Here is an 18,453-nt window from a genome sequence, read left to right on the forward strand (position 1 = left end):
TCCGTGACCCATTTAGATTACTTGAGCCACAATTAACGATCTAAACTCGGAATTAAATCTTGATTATGATTATTCTTGCCATTCTAGTCTTAATCGTCTCTTTTAATTAAGAAAACAAGATCTTATATAGCAAGAATTGATTTGTTTAACAAACCGTCCTAACATAGGATTCGAATATATAATCTAGAGTTCATAACAATTCAATTCATCGTTTCTGGAGCTCCTTTAAAATCCAACGACCTAAACCCCTATAGTTAATTGGATTTTTGAAGTCTGGAAACACCTCGTTCATCATCGTCATCGCCGGCAGCGTTAAATCACGATTAGCCCGTGATTAATCAACAATTCAGTTACCTAAAGCATGCATCTGGTTCGTCTAACATCGTATAATCTAAGCCCTAACAGGAATTGAATGAATAATGAGCGGCTCAATCGATTTCATACGCTAAGGTTTATAATCAAAATCGGGTTTGATGAATTATACATGCATTTACAGATCTTAACCAACTGACACCCTAGCTCAGTTGGCTAGGGTGTGTGTGTTCCCCTGTGAGCCGGCCATAGGCGCGGGTTCGAGTCCCAGCCGGCCCTATTTTTTTTGGTATTTTGTTTTTGATGATGGTTAAATTGGTTTTAATGATTTCTAATATATTATAATTAATATTAATTATTAAATAAACAATATTTTTGTTAAACCGACATCGTAAGTTAAGGTTTCGTGTCAAATAGCTCGTTACAAGTTCGTGTGTATATATATATATAGTGTATATATATACATAGACTTTATTAATAACAAATCATCATTGTTGTTATATTAAAAACCGACGCTGATGTTATGCTTCTCGTTGTAAAAATGTCTTTATAAATTCATCATACTTAATAAATATATATTATGTATGTATGTATATATATATATATGTATTATTTATTTTAAACAAAATCATTATAAACGTATTAACGTATTTAAAAGTGTTAATTATATTTAACCATCAAATTACGTTAAGATTTCCAAGATATAAATTTTAAGATTATATATTTAAACGTATTTTTTATAGAAGATCTCGACTCATATTTATTTAAACTAATTATTTCCAAACCCGATTTATGACAAACCATGATTTTTATAATTAAATAATAACAATAATCCGTTGAGATCAATCGTTCAATCCATAACGTACCAAACATAATTGTAACTCAAATCATATCGAATCCTAAATTCATTTTTGTATTATATCATCTATAATTCACCGTAATATCATTTAATTAGGATTTTTGTCGGTGATTCTCGAAAATCGTGATAATCGCTTTCTTGTCGTAATAATTCCCGTTTTGCTTAGTCGATCAGGTGAGTTTTATCATTCCTCTATTTTACTCGATTTTCATAAACGTTTTGGGGACATATGCGTATATAATACTATACATACATATCTATATATATACATACATACAAAAAATAGCAAACGTGTAATTGTGTGTGATTAATCAAATCTACTTGTTATGTGCTTATGTGTTATTGTATTGATTTGCTTGACATATCTCCTTGGAGAGGGTTTTCTCATTCTATTGACCACCGCCCGATTCGCTTGGCAACGGTCTTATTCTTATATGCTTATGGTTGATTTACCGGCGCCCGATTCGTTTGGCAATGGTTTAATCGACAACTTACATGCATATGGTTTAATTTCATTGCCACATTTATTACGTTTTGCGTATTTGTTATATTATCCTTATTTTATTGCAAAACTGGTGGTAAACTCACTCAACATGTGTTGTTGACCAAAACTCCATTTTCTACGTATATGCAGGTTGACTGAGTTGAATGATGGACAATTAGAAAGACCTTAGGGTTATATTGAAGAAAAACTTAAATTTAATTGATTGTATTTATTTATTTGAATTGTATTGTTGTATTTGAATATTGTGTATTATTTGAATTAAATAATTAATTAGATATTGTCACATTTTATATATGATAGTATCTTCGAGTTATGAGCAATCGGATCACGCCCCGGCATTTCCGCCTTAGATTGGGGTGTGACAAGAAGCCTCCCTCAAACTTATCAAAATATTTTTCATGATGTAGCTCAGAACTATTATTTTATGAGAAGTCTTCTTTCAAATTGGTTCATAATCAAAATTCTTTCAATTATACACATATGATACTGAGAAAGAAATTTCCAATAGATAAAGCGTTCTCGGATATGCATATGTTTTTGCACTTGCGTTATTATTATTATTTTTATTAAGCTCATCTTTTTTATCGAAAAAAATCATTTTATCAATATAAATAAAATCAATTTATGTACACATAATATAGATATAAGCATAGATGCAATACAATTTTCCATAAATATTATGTACTTATTTTGTTTTATTTTATTTGTAACTTTATTATTTGAATCAACTCGTATGTTTTTTAGCCAAATGGATCATCTCGTATGTTTCACGTGCTTTAAAACTAATCATGATATATATTTGGGTTTAACTATTTGTGTTGAATATTTCATAATGTTTTTAAATTACTTAATATGTAAATATAAAAACCCATGGCATATAAATAGTTAAGTGGCATGGTGTTTGCTCCTAACAAAATTAGTGTAATATTTGCAAATACATGGTTAAACGGGTTTTGGTATTAAAAACTAATATAAGCATCAACATTTTTAAATTCTTATTGGTTTTTTTCAGTTTTAATTACATGCAAAGTCAAAACCAACCTGAAAATTTGTTTTTCCGGAAAACATAAAATTAAACTGGCGGTTTTAGTTTGGATTCAGTTATTTCACGTTTGGCTTTTCATTAACGTATCGGTTCTTTCGATTTAATGCATGAACATAAACTCAATAACCAAGCAAGGCCGGGTCAACGTCCTTGGAGGCTTAAAACTAATTAAAATGTTGAGGCCTTTTTCTCTTATATTCTTTATGTGTATAAGGCTAGAGAGTATACAAGAATTAATTTTGGTGATATGCAGTGATAATGAATATGAAGCAATCCTTTTTAGCTTGTGACATATCAGTGAGTTACTAATTTTAAAAAAACTATACTTTAAAATCTCATAATACATAGCTTCTATTTAAAATGGAGGCCTTATAAAAGTGGTGGCCTTAAACCATAGCCTTATTTAGCTTACCCTAGAGACGGGCATGTAACCAAGTGCTTTTATCATTAAGTAAATTTGATTCTCTATTATCCTATAAACCAAATAACGTTTAAGGTTTTATGCACTTATGATAATGATTACAACGATAATACATCATGATCCAGCTATGTTAAATGTTATTCATGATGTGTTTCCTTTAAAGCTAGTAAATTAATGATTTAATATATATAAATAGCCGGAGTACGATGATAAAATTAAAGGTGAGACATGTTGAGCTGTGCTGTGATAATATCGGCATGAACAGTAGTTTCCAACCCTAGCTCGTCTCTATTCATACACCTGTCCCAAACAATAATTAAATATATGCCATAAAAAGATATTATTGCTTTTGCAAAACATTTCTTTATTTATAAATAAAACCCACAAGTTTATCATCATTAAACCTACCTCTCAAATCAAATATCACACATAAAAACATGCCTTTAACATGATTAATTAAACCTACCTCGCAAATCAAATATCTGTGGTATTATACGTATTCCCTTCTAAAATCTAATAAAAATTTATATATAGTTTTTGAATCAATTTTATGATTAAACTACGTGTGCATAAATTTTTTGTGATCATTAAAACTCAAAAATTAACAACAGTAACAATAATAATAATAACCCTCAATTGAGTTATTAGCTTTACCGGTTGTCGCGTTAAGTTATCATTATCTTTTCTGGCTGATAAAATAAAAAACCAAACGTCAGCTAGAAGAAATCCAAGCACAAAACATCATATTCCTATAGGAAAAATAATCTATACCCGCCACTAATCGGCCATATTTATTAGCATAATCGGCCATATTTATTAGCATTATTCATATGATTTTTATGGTCAGTTACTAATTTTGTTTATCTTGTTTATTATTAAGATTCCTAAACACAACAACTAAAGATAAAAGTTAGGTCGAGAAATACACTAAATTGTACATGACATGAATTAACTAGAAGATTTAAGTCTTTAAACACTAACATTAGCAATTTCATATAAAAATAGTTACAATTAATGCTAGATGAACCATGAAATAAAGGTTATAGCTAGTATTTTAACGACCCAAAGTAAGAGCAGCGTTAACGTCCAACCGCCATGCGCAACCACCGTGCTTCATCCTCCAAACGTCACACGGCACCGTTAATAACGGAGTTTGCTGGTGGCTATGACCGACAAAGCTTACCTTCACCTTGCAAGTGAAGGCTGGAATATTATTTGTAACCGAACATTTATCTTTCCGAACTAACACGACCATTATATTATCCGCACCAGACATATGTTTGTATGCCGTGTTTGTCCACACGACCGTGTTTTGACCGTCAGATATGAACCCTGGACACGTGTCGTTATCCATGTTTATCATTATCTCCTCGTCCGTACACCCTAGCACTTCCCAATCCACCCACGTTTCGGTCACACATTCCACCGTCACGTACGACACCAGTCGTGATAATCGTGATGGTGGTGGTGGTGGTAGTGGCTTTACTACATTTGTCTGAACCCTAACTTGCTCTGGATTGTCAAACCTCAACCAAACTGGTGCTGGTGGCACCGGTGTTGGTATGTTGTTATTATTATTATTATTATTATTATTATTGTTACAATTTACCGTCTGGACCAAGTGTTTGTGCCCCGGTCCAGACAACATACTAGGTGGTTGTTTTTTGTTTGTAGTCTGCACTGGAGATACTAGATCGGAACAAAAACCAGAAATTGCATCGTTCTCTTTCCGATCTGGTGTCTCCGGTAACAAAGAAGGCGTCGTCGCTGAAAACAATGACGCTTTCACCTTCTTGCGTCTCTTACAATTATCCCTTTCGCTCTTCTTAACCCTAACATATTTCCTCTTAGTTCTTCCACATTTAACATACACCTTGCTATTATCCGCCGTTGAACCATCTAACCCTGCCGCCATCGGTTTCGGCACGATCGGCCTAAACTTGAGCATTATCCGATCCACCTTTGACATGCCGTACATCCCCTCACCACCACCACTACCACCATATTTAGCTATACAACAACCACCTTCACCCTTCATTTTCGGTGAGAGTTGATATTAATATTAATTTGTGGAAAATTTTTGTAACGCAATTGAGGAAAATCTAGGATAGGTATATAAAGAAAGAAAAGAGGTGGGGCCCACACAGACAGTTCCATGTTCCCGTCATTCTACTAATAAGGTGAGAGTATTTATGCGGGACAGTGATTTAAGGTTAGCCAATGAGAGTAGGAGAAATGTATGATGGTGGTTAAGGTAGGAAGGGCACGTACGTATGAGATTATGATACCTCGTGGTTTGTGGAAATAATGTTTGGGGTTTCCTGATAAAATAAGGTGGGAGGGTTTAAATGTTTCTATAAAAGAATACACGTGGCTCAATAATAAACTTGATCTGATATTGCTTCTAGTGTTTCTCCACTTTTTGTTCGTTTTCATCAACGGCTCTTATTTAACCGCTTTTCATCGCTTCATGTCACATCATACATACAAAAGTTTTGAAATGTAATTCAAACATTTTAGTCATTGAAAATTACTCCAACTATCTTTTAACTTTATTTTAATTTTACTTCATTTACACATGAAACCTGACTAGGCAACAAGTTGTTTTTGAATTACAAAATTGAGTTTTGTCTGTAAGCTTTCATTGTTTGAAGAAGTTGAGAATTAGTGTATAAATATGTGTTGTGCCTGTTAATAAGTTTTTAAAATATTTTATTTAAGCTTTTATGCTTTTAACGTGATGAACTGTGAAGATTTAGATTGATATTCATACCATTTAATAAGTTACATATTTTTCTGTAATCGTTGAAAACGATGGCACGGAAAGAAAAGAAGAAATAAAGCAGAGAGAGAAAATTTTATTATCTCAGAATAAATAGTTACAAAACAAGAAACATACACACACACACAACCATACATACACGACGTATATGAATATACGGCGTGTAAGTTACACGTCGTATAACATCTACGGCTTAGATGTTGTATTAGCGTATAAATGTTATACACTTACACCCCCCCCCCCCTCAAGTTGGAGGTTGAGAAAACCCCAACTTGCAAAAAAGCGAGTGAAAATAAGGTATTGGTAAGCTCTTTATAAAAATGTCAGCAAGTTGATCTTGCATGTTCGTATGCACCAAAGTAACTAAGCCCTTCTGTAACTTCTCACGATCGATTTCAATACGCTTAGTCCGCTCATGAAAGACAAGATTCTTGGCAATATAGATTGCAGCATGACTATCAAATTTAAGTGTGGCATGAGTAATGTTAGGAACATTGAACTCCGAGAGAAGTCTTGTCAAACTAGGCAAGTTCGGCTGTCACACGTCTAAGAGATCGGTACTCGGTTTCAGCTGAGCTCAAAGAAACAGTAGGCTGCTTCTTAGATTTCCAATAAATTGGAGAGCTCCCAAGTGAAACATAAAAGCCACTGACCGAATGACGAGTATTAGGACAAGCAGCCCAATCCGAATCACAGAATGCCTGTAGAGCAAAGGAAGGATTATTGTTGAAGAATAATCCTTGAGGTAAAGTGCCTTTGACATATAAGAGAGTGTGAAAAGCTGCATTCGAATGAGACATCCTAGGATCTTGTATGAATTGACTTGGAAATTGAACAGCAAAAGCAATATCAGGTCTTATGTGAGTAAGGTAATTAAGTTTACCAACAAGGTTCCTATATCGTAAAGGTTCATCAAGAACGAGTCCCTCATGAGCTTTCAGTTGTAAACGATGAGGCAATGGAGAGTTGGTGACAGAAAGATTGGAAGTATCAAATTCGGAAAGCATGTCCTTGGAAAACTTGCTTTGGCACATGATAACACATTTTGTAGTGTAAAGAACCTGCATTCCCAAAAAATAATTGAGACTTCACAGATCTTTGATTTTGAAAGATGAATCCAGGAATGTCTGAGACTATTGATCTCTTCCAAATTGTTCGTAGTAACTAAAATGTCATCGACATATACAGCGACATAAACCAATGATGATCCCATAGACTTTGTAAACAAGGAATGATTATTCTGAGAATCCACATGCCCCCCTTGACTTTAATGTAGAAGACAATTTTCCATACCATTGTCGAGAACCTGTTTCAATCCATATAAGGATTTCTGAAGTTTAAGCACCTGATTATCAGAAAGTTGCATACCAGGTGTGATAACATATAGATATCCTCATATAAATTCTCATGAAGAAAAGCATTATTAACATCAAGTTGAAAAGGAGGCCAACTTCGTTTTGTAGCAACAACTACAAGGCTTCGAATGGTGGTCATCTTGATAACAGAAGAAAAATTTTCATTATAATCAACCCCTCTTTTTTGAGTATCGCCTCATACCACCAATCTTGTTTTATAATGCTCAACTGTCCCATCTATGCTGTGTTTAACTTTAAATACCCATTTGCATTTAATAGCTTTTTTTCCAACGGGGGAGAGCAACAACAACCTAAGTATTAGTTTTTTAAAGAGCCTCAAACTTAGCTTTCATGGCATTTTGCCATTCAAGAATACCCGGCCGCTTCCTTATATGAAGTAAGCTCATGTAAATCAAAGATCCCTTGAGTGATAGACTGATTGGAAGGAAGAAGACGATAAGAAGAGCAGAAGATAGGAGAGGAGCATGAATTAGTGACAGTATGGAAACAATGATGAGAAGATTTGAAGTTATTATAAACATAGTCCTTTAAGTATGAGGGCGGAACGGAAATTCTCGAAGATCTTTAAACAGGTTCAGTAGGATCATTAGGAACGAAAGATAAAGAATCAGGAAAATGAGCAGGAAGAGGAGCAGATGGATCATCAAAAAGTTGATTGATGAGATCGATAAAAGGGAAATGAAACTTTCATTGGATTTAGTGATTGAAGGAAATAATGCTTCAAAGAAAACAACGTCTCTTGATATGATAACCTTATTTGCTTCAAGATCATATAATTTATAAGCCTTTTTACCAAGAGGATATCCTAGAAAAACACATGGCACAACCCTTGGTTTGAATTTATCTCTTCCATGAGACAATGTGAAAGCATAAGCAAGACAACCAAAAAATTTCATGTGACCATAAGAAGGATTCTTTCCAGTTAAAACCTCATAAGGGGTTTATTATAAAGAATTTCGGAAGGAAACCGATTGTTTAAATGTGTCGCAGTTAAAACACAGTCACCCCAAAACTGTACTGGGAGCTTAGATTGAAACATAAGAGCTCTTGAGGTTTCAAGCAAGGGTTTATGTTTTCGTTCAATGATGTCGTTCTGTTGAGGGACAGCTACACAAGTGGTTTGATGAATATTGCCTTTACTCAACAAATAAGCACTTTGAACATACCTAGATCCTAGTTCAAAAGCATTATCGGATCTGATGCATTTCACATTAGTGCCAAACTGGTTGCTAACCATTTCAATAACGGATTGAAGAATGGGAAAGGCATTGGTTTCAGTTGAAAGTAAATGTGTCCATGTGGTTCTGCAATAATCATCCATAATGGTTAAAAAATATCTGAAGTCATTGTAAGTAGCCGTATGATAAGGCCAACAAACATCAATATGGATTAGATCAAAAATTTTACTAGTGGATATGGTACTAGTAGGAAACGGTAGTTTATATTGTTGTGTCTTAGGACAAATATCACGATGATCAATAGATTTCAGAGAAGCATTAGAGATGAAAGGTAATTGTTTTAGTTTGTAGCTTGGTAAACCAAGTCTATTGTGCCAGACTTCAGAACTTACAACAGAGTTACAAACATTATTCAAAACAAAAGAAGAGACAGGAAATTGCTTAGTGGCCTCTAGGAGGTAAAGTCCATTCAGCATATCACCAAGTGTAATATCTCGGATTTTTCGTTTACGTTTAAACCGACCGAGAATAATTTAGATTTTCATTATTAAACAAAAATAATATATTTAAGTTTCTAATGTTCAATTGATACCCCTCATACTTTATATAATGTCTAAATCCTTATTTAAAACATAAAAAGTTCAATAATGGACCAAATATCAAACTACAGGGACTAAAAATGCAAAAAATAAAAATTTCCCCATTGTGGCCCGGGGCGCTGCGCGACGGGACCACCCTAGGTGGCCGCGCGGCGTGACGGGGTACCTGCACAGATCGTTTAAGCCTTAGTTCGTTTTCTAGTTCGTTTAAGGTATAAAATCGTTTATTTTAAGCATGTTAGAGTGAATTAAGGTCCAAGTAAACATCATACAACTAAAATACCATTCCTAATTCGTTTTCCCATGTCCAAGATCAGATCTTTGTGAATAAATCGAAGATTCTTTCCTTAAATCGCATATACTTGCTTAAACGGGCTAAAAAGCCCATATTTGGTTCGCCTTAGCTATTCTTATATAAACACATCATAATTCCCTACTGTAAACCTTAACCTAACCCTACTACATCTCCTCCTGCCGTCACTTACCTCTGCTCATTCTCAAACCCTTCGGTTTTTGCATATTCGTTAAAGACATAAGCCTTGAGTTTAACTTTGCTTATACGTTGATCTTTGACTCGTTATATCTCTTGATCCTTTCACTTTCCGGGTAAGTTGTAAACTGTAAAATTGTTCATATATATTCCCTAGTCAATAACCTTGAATAAATTTCTGAGATTGAAGGGTATTGCCTGGTCAATTGCTTTAAAACCCGATAAAGGGTAAAACAGTCAACAACTTTGACTTCTCGTTTTCTCATACTTCTGGTCGGATTCAATGTTCGGTCCAGAAGAATTTTCTTCTCGTAATTAAATTTAAGGGTTCTGACCAAAACCCGACTCCTGAATCGAAGTTCGGATTCTGGTCAGACTCGACTCGTTTAAACATTAAAATCAACATAACTAGAGTTCTACTCATCTGTTTGGATTGATTCCAGCGGCATTAAGTTCGTTTTTATTTATAGTTTCAAATCACAAAGTTTCAGATTCTGATCATTAATCTCGTTAGACGTGTATTGGACGACTCGCTTAAATCATTAGTTCGTTTGTCGAATTTATTAATCACTTGCCTTCCGTCTAAGTTGAGTTTGATCATTTCCCTTTTTATCTACTATTTTCAAATGTTTTGGGGACATATGCGTACTTATTCATATTTTCTATCTATATATATACACAAAATCGCAAATATAATCATTGTGTGAATATTAGTTGAATGCTATTTGCTAGTTGCTACATGTTTAATTGTTTACTTGATAACGTTTCAGAGAGGTCCAACATATCCCCTTGTAGAGGGTTCTCATTAGTATGATCATACGCTCGTCTTAGTAACCGGAGCCCGATTCGCTTGGCAAAGGTAAAACGACAACCTTAGTCATTGTAATCAATGCCCGATTCGCTTGGCAACGATTTCATTGGCACACACGATTTGGTTATATGCATGTTTGTTATGATTCGATTGATTATTATCACATGGTTGGATTGCGCATTTATCATTTATCATTTATCAACTATATATATATATACTATTATTTAATGTTTCAAAATTGGTGATCATCTCACTCATAATGTGTTGTTGACAAACTCTATTTTCTACGCATATGCAGGTTGCTTTGATTGAAGTATGGATATGTAGTCAAGACCATAGGTTATATTGAAGACAAACTTAAATTTAATTGATTGTATTTATTTAATTGAATTGTTTTGTTGTATTTGATTATTGTGTGTACATTTGAATTAAATAATTAATTAGATATTGTCACATTTTATTTATGATAGTATCTTCGAGCTGTGAGCAATCGGATCACGCATCGGCATTTCCGCCTTAGGTTGGGGTGTGACACCAAGAACCTGTGGGCTCTTCAGGGAAGGGGTCTGCAAGACACAGGTGGTTTTAGAGAAAAGAATAATGCCATCAGTAGCTGAATATAATCTTGACACAGTGAGAAGATTATTTCTAAAATGTGGTACTAAAAGAACATTTGGCATGGAAATATTATTAGTCAAAGAAACAATCCCTGTTGATGGAATGTGACAGAAGTGTCACTAGGAAGAGTGATGAAAATTGGATTTTGAAGAAAGAAACGCTTGAAAATAAATTTTGATTGTGACACATATGATCACGGGTTCCAGTGTCAATGATCTATTTGGAATAATATTTTGATGAATTGCAAGACATTATACCTCAGAAAGAGTCCTGATTGATGGTTTTGGCATTGTAAGCAGCATATGTTGTTGAAGTACCGGGTTGAACTTTGGATTTTTGCAATAAAGCCATCAGATGATATTGTTGCCAAGTTATTCCTTGTTGCTGTTCAAATTGACTTTGATCACCTTTTCCTTGATCTTCAGTAATGTTAGCAAACTTCTTTCCTTTGGTGAACTTGAAATCTTTGGGGAAACCAATCAGCTTATAACATTTGTTTACTGAATGCCCATTTCTCTTGCAATGAGTGCACACCAAAGTTCTCCTATTTTCCCATGTTCCTCCACTAGTAGGACCTCCACTACTTGCATTCATAGATGCAGAAGATGTAGTGAAATCAGGGGTGGTGTGAATTTACTTTTACTTCTCATCTTGCATTAGAATATCATATGCACGATTGATATAAGGAAGAGGCTGCATCATTAGAATGTTACTTCTAATCGTGTCATAACTAGGATTAAGGCCAACAAGGAATTGTATAAGCCTTTGATCTTCATCTCCCTTAGAAAAAACATGAGCAGCTCCACAAGTGCATGAGAGTATGCTATTAATCGCATTCAGCTCATCCTAGTTAGAGTTCATTTTGGAAAAATAAATAGCAATATCACTGTTTTCTTGAGTGATTTGGCAAATGTTCTTTTGCAATTGATAGCAGCATTTTCCTGACCATAGCGGGAATTAAGCTCATTCCAAAGAATTTGAGCGTTTTCAGCTACAAAACACTACGACTGATGTCACCAGTGAGAGTGTTGAGAATTCATGAGATCATCTTGTCATTACAACGCTGCCAAATCGCCTTGCACATTATCTGGCATGGTTAAAGTGTTGTTGATGAAACCGAGCTTGTTCTTAGCTGATAAAGCAATGGTCATAGCTCTTTTCCAAGCTCTAAAACCAATACCATCAAAGAATTTAGAAACGAGAATCATACCGGGATTATCCGAAGGGTGAAGGTAAAGAAGGTCTCGATGGTCATATTTGGAACAACAGAACTGTTTGAAGTTGCCATTGAAAAACACAAGATAACGAAACAAACGTACGAAAAGAAGGAGACTTATGCGCCGCATATCATATATGGCTCTGAAGGAGACTTGTGACCCAAGAACCTCAATTAGTAGAGCATAAGGCTCTGATACCAATTGTAGGTCCCAAAAACGGATCAAAAAACAAATGTTCTTGGATCAACCTCACTCTAGAACTAGCGGAAATCACTCTAGAAGAACCGAGATCAAGGATCTTGTCACACCCCAAACCAAGGCCTAGAGGTGTGACCAGCAGTTGGTACCTGTTTTGTAAATGTATCAGAGTAGCGGGTTTATTTTAGCGGAAGTCTTAAATATTAAAATATTAATTTACGTTATCAAAATTACTCAGGAATTAAACACCCGAGTTTCAGTTTTACAAAACAGTGATATTAATAATACAAGGATTTATAATATTTAAAACGAGCCATCTCGAGCGATCTTCTATGACTCCAATCCTTGTATACCATCTATTGTCATCTAACTACCTGCAAGGGTGGGAAAAACACGTCAGCTATATGCTGGTGAAACGTTGACTCGATAAAACAGTTTATAACAGTCGTTAAACACAAACATAGTTTTCTGTTCACAATCTCAGCAGGAATGCCTGTCCATTCCCGGGATTTGTACCACTGCCCTACACACAGAATTCAAAGGTTCCCCGAGTACATAGCCCCTGTTCGGAGATAACCTTCCCCTAGGCTATGTAACCTTGTTGGAGAACCGGTTATGACTGACTTGATTTTGTATGCCAATTATCAGTTATGTTTGGATCCAGACACATGTGTATTCGGTCTGAGTTGCTTTTTATTATCTATTTTGTATTATAACGATTTTAGAGATTATATCTCATGCAAACATTTATTAGACTCTTTGTAATAAACAACCAGTCTATTACAAGAGTAAAATCAGTTCAGACAGTAAAGGTTAACGTGTTCACCTTATATTATCAGTAAAAAATATCAACCTCCTTGGCTTCAGTATGCTATTAACCTATATTCATAATAGGTATGCATAAGTACCTAGTTGGTATTATTCAGCAGACTTTAAGTCTGTTTCAGTTTCAGCAGACTCGAGGTCTGATCAGCAGACTTGAAGTCTGATTCAATTCAGCAGACTCGAGGTCTGATCAGCAGACTCTTAGGTCTGACCTAACATTAGTATAGTTATAGTCGTTTTATGAAAATACTTTGAATTTACATATGACGTTTGGAATAGCACGCTTTGGCCTAATAAAGGATATCACGTTGTCAAACTTCTCCAGGTAAGCAAACGGGTCCCGCGGTTGATTGGGATTTGTACGAATTGCTTTCCTTAGGCAAGAAGAGTTTGCTAATGATACCCCCCCTTCCAGTTACTACATGCTCATCAAAATAATAGTTTTGATAACATTACTTCACATGGAAGCAACGTCTTTACTTTATAAAACATTACTTGGAAAATATTAACAGTTTAACGACTATACTCTTAACTAAGTTGTAACTCGATATTTAAAATAACTAGTAAAGTAACTTAACCCTATTTCTACCTTAATCGGCTTGACGGAACTTAAGATCTTTAGAACAGTAGCAATTCAGCTTGTACTTCGTTACAAGATCAGAAGCTCGTTAAACAGTGTAACAACACCTCGATTTTTCACGAAAACGACCCTCGACGCCCTAGAACGCCCTTGGCACGATTACCTAGGTTAAGTGTGTGAAATGAAGGTGAAAACGAGATGCATTGGCTTGAACCCGTAGCTACCCTTTTATAGGCGAGTTTTGCAGACCATCGCGTAGCGCGATGGTCTATTCCCTAAAGCCGTCGCGTAGCGCGACGCCGCAATTAATCAGAAGCTGCCACGTGTTGACACATGGTTGGCCACGTGTCCCGGGTTACTTAACCTGGTCATCGCGTAGCGCGATGGACCAGTTGGGTTTGTCCGTCGCGTAGCGCGACGCCCCCCTTTTTCTTGAATTGTGTGATTCTCTGTCGCGTAGCGCGACGAAGTTCATCAGGAGACCATCGCGTAGCGTGATGGGTCTAAAAACTCAAAATTTTCATTTTCAGTCTTTTAACTTTCTGAATTGACATTTTTGGCCAAAATTAGATGGGGTATTTTCACGGTGTTACAGATCTTGTTTGGTTGTAGAGAGAAAGCGGGAAAGTTGGTAGATAAGACAAAAGTTGTGGTTTCATGAGATACTTGCACTATTTATAGTGCAAATCTCATGCACGTTGTTTTATTTCCATAGGCCCAAATGGGCTTTCTTTACAAGTGGCCTTAGGCCCAAACATACAAGTTAATACAAAAGGCGATTACATAGAAACGCAAGTAAGCATGACAACACAAAAGATTTAATATACAAAATATGGCATAACAAATTGACCTCTGCATTTTGTCGCTGATTATATCTTCGTCTTGTAATATGAAAGACTCAAACCATAATCTTAGGTGCTTACTGACCCTTGCAACCCTCTCTACAAAAGATCTAGACAATTGATTTAATAAAAGAAGGGACGACTGTCGTTTAGGGTTAACGGTGATTGGTGGCCTTGGTGGTTAGCGGCAGAAAGTGGTTGTTGGCAATGGTGGTCGTGGACTCTTAGAATTAGTACCATTTACTTTTTATGAAGAACTTTTGGATGTATATGTTCAGATCTCGATACATAGCTTTCAATCCATCATCTTTCTTGGTTTAATGAAAGAATAAAACTTTAAAATAGATATTAGTAAATTATATATATATATATATATATAGATATATATAGGATTAGGTTCATTTTAGAAGTGTTTCTTATTGCGAGAAGTGCGAGAAGTGATTCTAACCAATCACATAATTTCTTTTTAATTTCTTATTATTTAAATACAAGGGTACACTAGTAATATATAAAGTGTTTTGTTTTGTAACTCATACTCATTAATGGTTTAGTTAATGATAAATTACTAACTAATGGTAGTTACAAATTATTATCATTATTATTATTATTATTACATAGAAATCAACACAGGTGTGCGTGTGTATTTGATCAAACAAGAGGCTGGATTTATATAATAATAATAATAATAATAATAATATAATAGGAAGGTACGGCTAGATTAATAAATTTACATAATTCATACATTACGTTTTAAGGTGTAATAATCCGTGGTACATACAATTTTTAAGTTTTTGTGAATATTGTATTCACGTACACTTTATTTGTAAAAAAAAAAAGTAAAGGAAAAAAAAAGATAAAACCTTGTTATTATTATACATTTGATCTAAAATCATTTTATTCTAAAATATGGTTAATTATTATTGTTTTTCTATTTGATCTCAATGTAAAGTTTTTTTTCCTCGATATTAATCAACTAATGTAGTGTAGGTGTTATATAATGTAGATATAGCTACGTAACGTAGTGTAAGCATATTTTCAAATGTTGTGTATCTATGTAGTCATAACTAATGTAGTGTAGGTACACTTTCAAATGTTGTGTAGACATAACTAATGTTGTGTAGAAATATCTAATGTAATGTAGACGGAACTAATATAGTGTATGTACACTTTCAAATATTGTGTAGACATAACAAATATAGTGTAAGCACACTTTCAAATGTTGTGTAGTCATAACAAATATAATGTACACGGTTATTAAATTACACGCCCCTACACAACCACCAAATCCTTACACAATCAACATGCTTGGAAAACGATTAAATGAAAAATCACTACACAACCAACATATATCTATATATTACTCTTTAACGGCCTACACAATGTTTTTTTTTTCTTTTAATCAATTAATGTAGTGTAGGATTATCTTAGTAATACAGCTACGTAATGTTGTGCAGGGATACTTGCAAATGCTGTGTAGTCATAACTAATGTATGGCATACATATCTAATTTAGTGTGGGAACATTTTTAAATGTTGTGTAATCATAACTAATATAGTGTAGGCAAAACTAATGTAGTGTAGACACACTTTCAAATATTGTGTAGTCATAAATAATATAGTTTAGAAATATCTATTGTGGTGTAGACAAAACTAATGTAGTGTATGCACACTTTCAAATATTGTGTAGTCATAACTAAAACTAATGTTGCGTAGGAATCAGTTTGCTTATACAATATAGTGTAGGCAAAACAAATGAAATGTAGCCTTAACTAAATATATTGTATATAACTATATGAAAAGGGATAAAATCCATAATATACATAATAATTTTAATGAAAAAAAATAAAATCATGTTAACTATCTAATGAGCATTGATTACTCATTTAAAGTAATCGCTGAATACATTAAAGTCTATTTTAATGAGACCTACACTAGACATATCTACCCTTTTTAATTAAATATATGTCATAAATATATATTTTTAATTACAAATTTGTCATTTTCATTGTAGACCATTGACTAAAAGCAATCAATTGTTCAGATTCATTTCTCGCACTTCTCGCAATAATATCACTTCTCGCAGGATTCATCCTCTATATATATATATATATATTAATTAGTTTTTTTTCCTCAAAATTCTGATATTCGTTTCAATATCTAAATCCGTATCCAAAATTTCGGATATCCTAACTTCCGAACACCCCTACTGATAATGAGTAAACTCAAATAATGTAATGCAAAGTGGATTCTCTATTTATAGCGACACTTTATGATCGTTATACGCCATTCCCTAAACTCTTCTTCATCGAAAATAGAAGTTAACTATATATCCTTCTATAATTATTATTAATAAAACAATTGTTAATAATAAGCGTTATGTCTTTTAGAGTCGAGGATGATCTCCCTATAAGCAGTCATTCTATCCTTAACATAGAAGTATATATTGTCCGCCTGCATCTTACATTCTTCTAACACAACCAATAGTGATATACGTGATATTTCATTTAATATGATTGATTGATAATAAAAATTTTAACGATGTAAAATATATATATATATATATATATAAACCATGTTTTATCTCCCGTATTACGGGGGTTGTTTAAATTTTTCGGTTCTAATATTGTGAATGTATTTTTTGGATTGTAGTTTCTTTATTGTAAGAAGTTAATAATATACTTGGACCTATTTTGATTAATTTATGTTGGTTTGTTCCTTTTTAATGAAACATTGAATGAATTATCTACTTAATTTTTATATTTATTCGTTTTTGTTCAATTATTATTATTTGGATACTATTTTGTGAAACTTTTCATTTAAGTTAAACTTAAAAGAAAAAAGAATCGCTATGGTAACTAAATCCATATTGAGAAATTAAATTAGGGTTTGCTTTATATTTTACGTTTCTAATATTTATATATTTTTTTGTATTTTAATTTTATTTATTGTAAGAAAATTAATAATATACTTAGGGTTTGATGATGAAAGGGTTTCACAAATAAATAAGATGTTATAACCCGTTTAAAAGCTATATGGGTTTAATGAGACCCATGACCCGCTTATTTTTTTAACTATAAAATTGTTTCATAATTATAAATAATATCTTTTTTAAATCGGATATTAATTTTTAACATATCCCTATTTTATAGAATTTTCATATCAAATAGTTTGTGAGATTAATGTTTAATATAATGAGATGTTATAACCCGTTTAATAGCAATTCAGGTTTGGTGAGACCCATAACCGTAAATTCGGGTCAAATGCATGAGAAACCACCATTTACAAATAAAGCTATCTGGTGGCTTGAAGAAAATAGGGAGGTTGTTTTGAAACAAGTCTAATAGCCAAACAATAAGAGATGGACATGTAGGGAGAAAGATGAAGATTTCATTAATTAGGTGTGTCATACAATGATATACAATTAGATGTATATTTAGGATAGGAAAACTTGGGGAGGAAGTTAATCTATATTAGGTGTTGATAACCATAATATTAATATATTTATAACACTCCCCTTTGGTTATCAACTTAATACTCTTGGAGATGCTGCCTCATTAAAACCTTGCTAGGAAAACCCAATGGGACAAAACCATAGCTAAGAGAAAAAAGAGTGCAACGCGCATTATCTCCCCCTGATTTATATACCATTAAAATGGTAAATATCGATCTTCTGTGAAAACTTCAAAACTTTTGTACTCAATCATTTGTATCTTCGTCCCTTGACGTATGAATTGTTAAGTTGAACAATGTTGCATGATCTTCGTCCCTTCACGTAAAAACTTCTTTTGTGTTAACT

At 33.7% G+C, this 18,453-nt stretch overlaps 1 protein-coding gene across 1 annotated transcript; it reads right to left on the reverse strand.

Moving 5' to 3' along the window:
- Positions 1-4,196: 4,196 nt before the first annotated feature.
- LOC143548997 (uncharacterized) lies at positions 4,197-5,180 on the reverse strand. Its single transcript, XM_077040020.1, has one exon. It carries the CDS (start codon positions 5,178-5,180, stop codon positions 4,197-4,199), a length of 984 nt encoding a protein of 327 aa, XP_076896135.1.
- Between the last annotated feature and the right edge of the window lie 13,273 nt (positions 5,181-18,453).

This window comes from Bidens hawaiensis, unplaced genomic scaffold (assembly GCF_021521415.1).
Source record: "Bidens hawaiensis isolate Kalapana, Puna unplaced genomic scaffold, B.hawaiensis_p1.1 tig00000955_1, whole genome shotgun sequence".
NCBI lineage: Eukaryota > Viridiplantae > Streptophyta > Magnoliopsida > Asterales > Asteraceae > Bidens > Bidens hawaiensis.

Excerpts from the sequence above, each read along its gene's own strand:
- LOC143548997 (XM_077040020.1), bottom strand. The coding sequence starts at position 5,180 with ATGAAGGGTGAAGGTGGTTGTTGTATAGCTAAATATGGTGGTAGTGGT.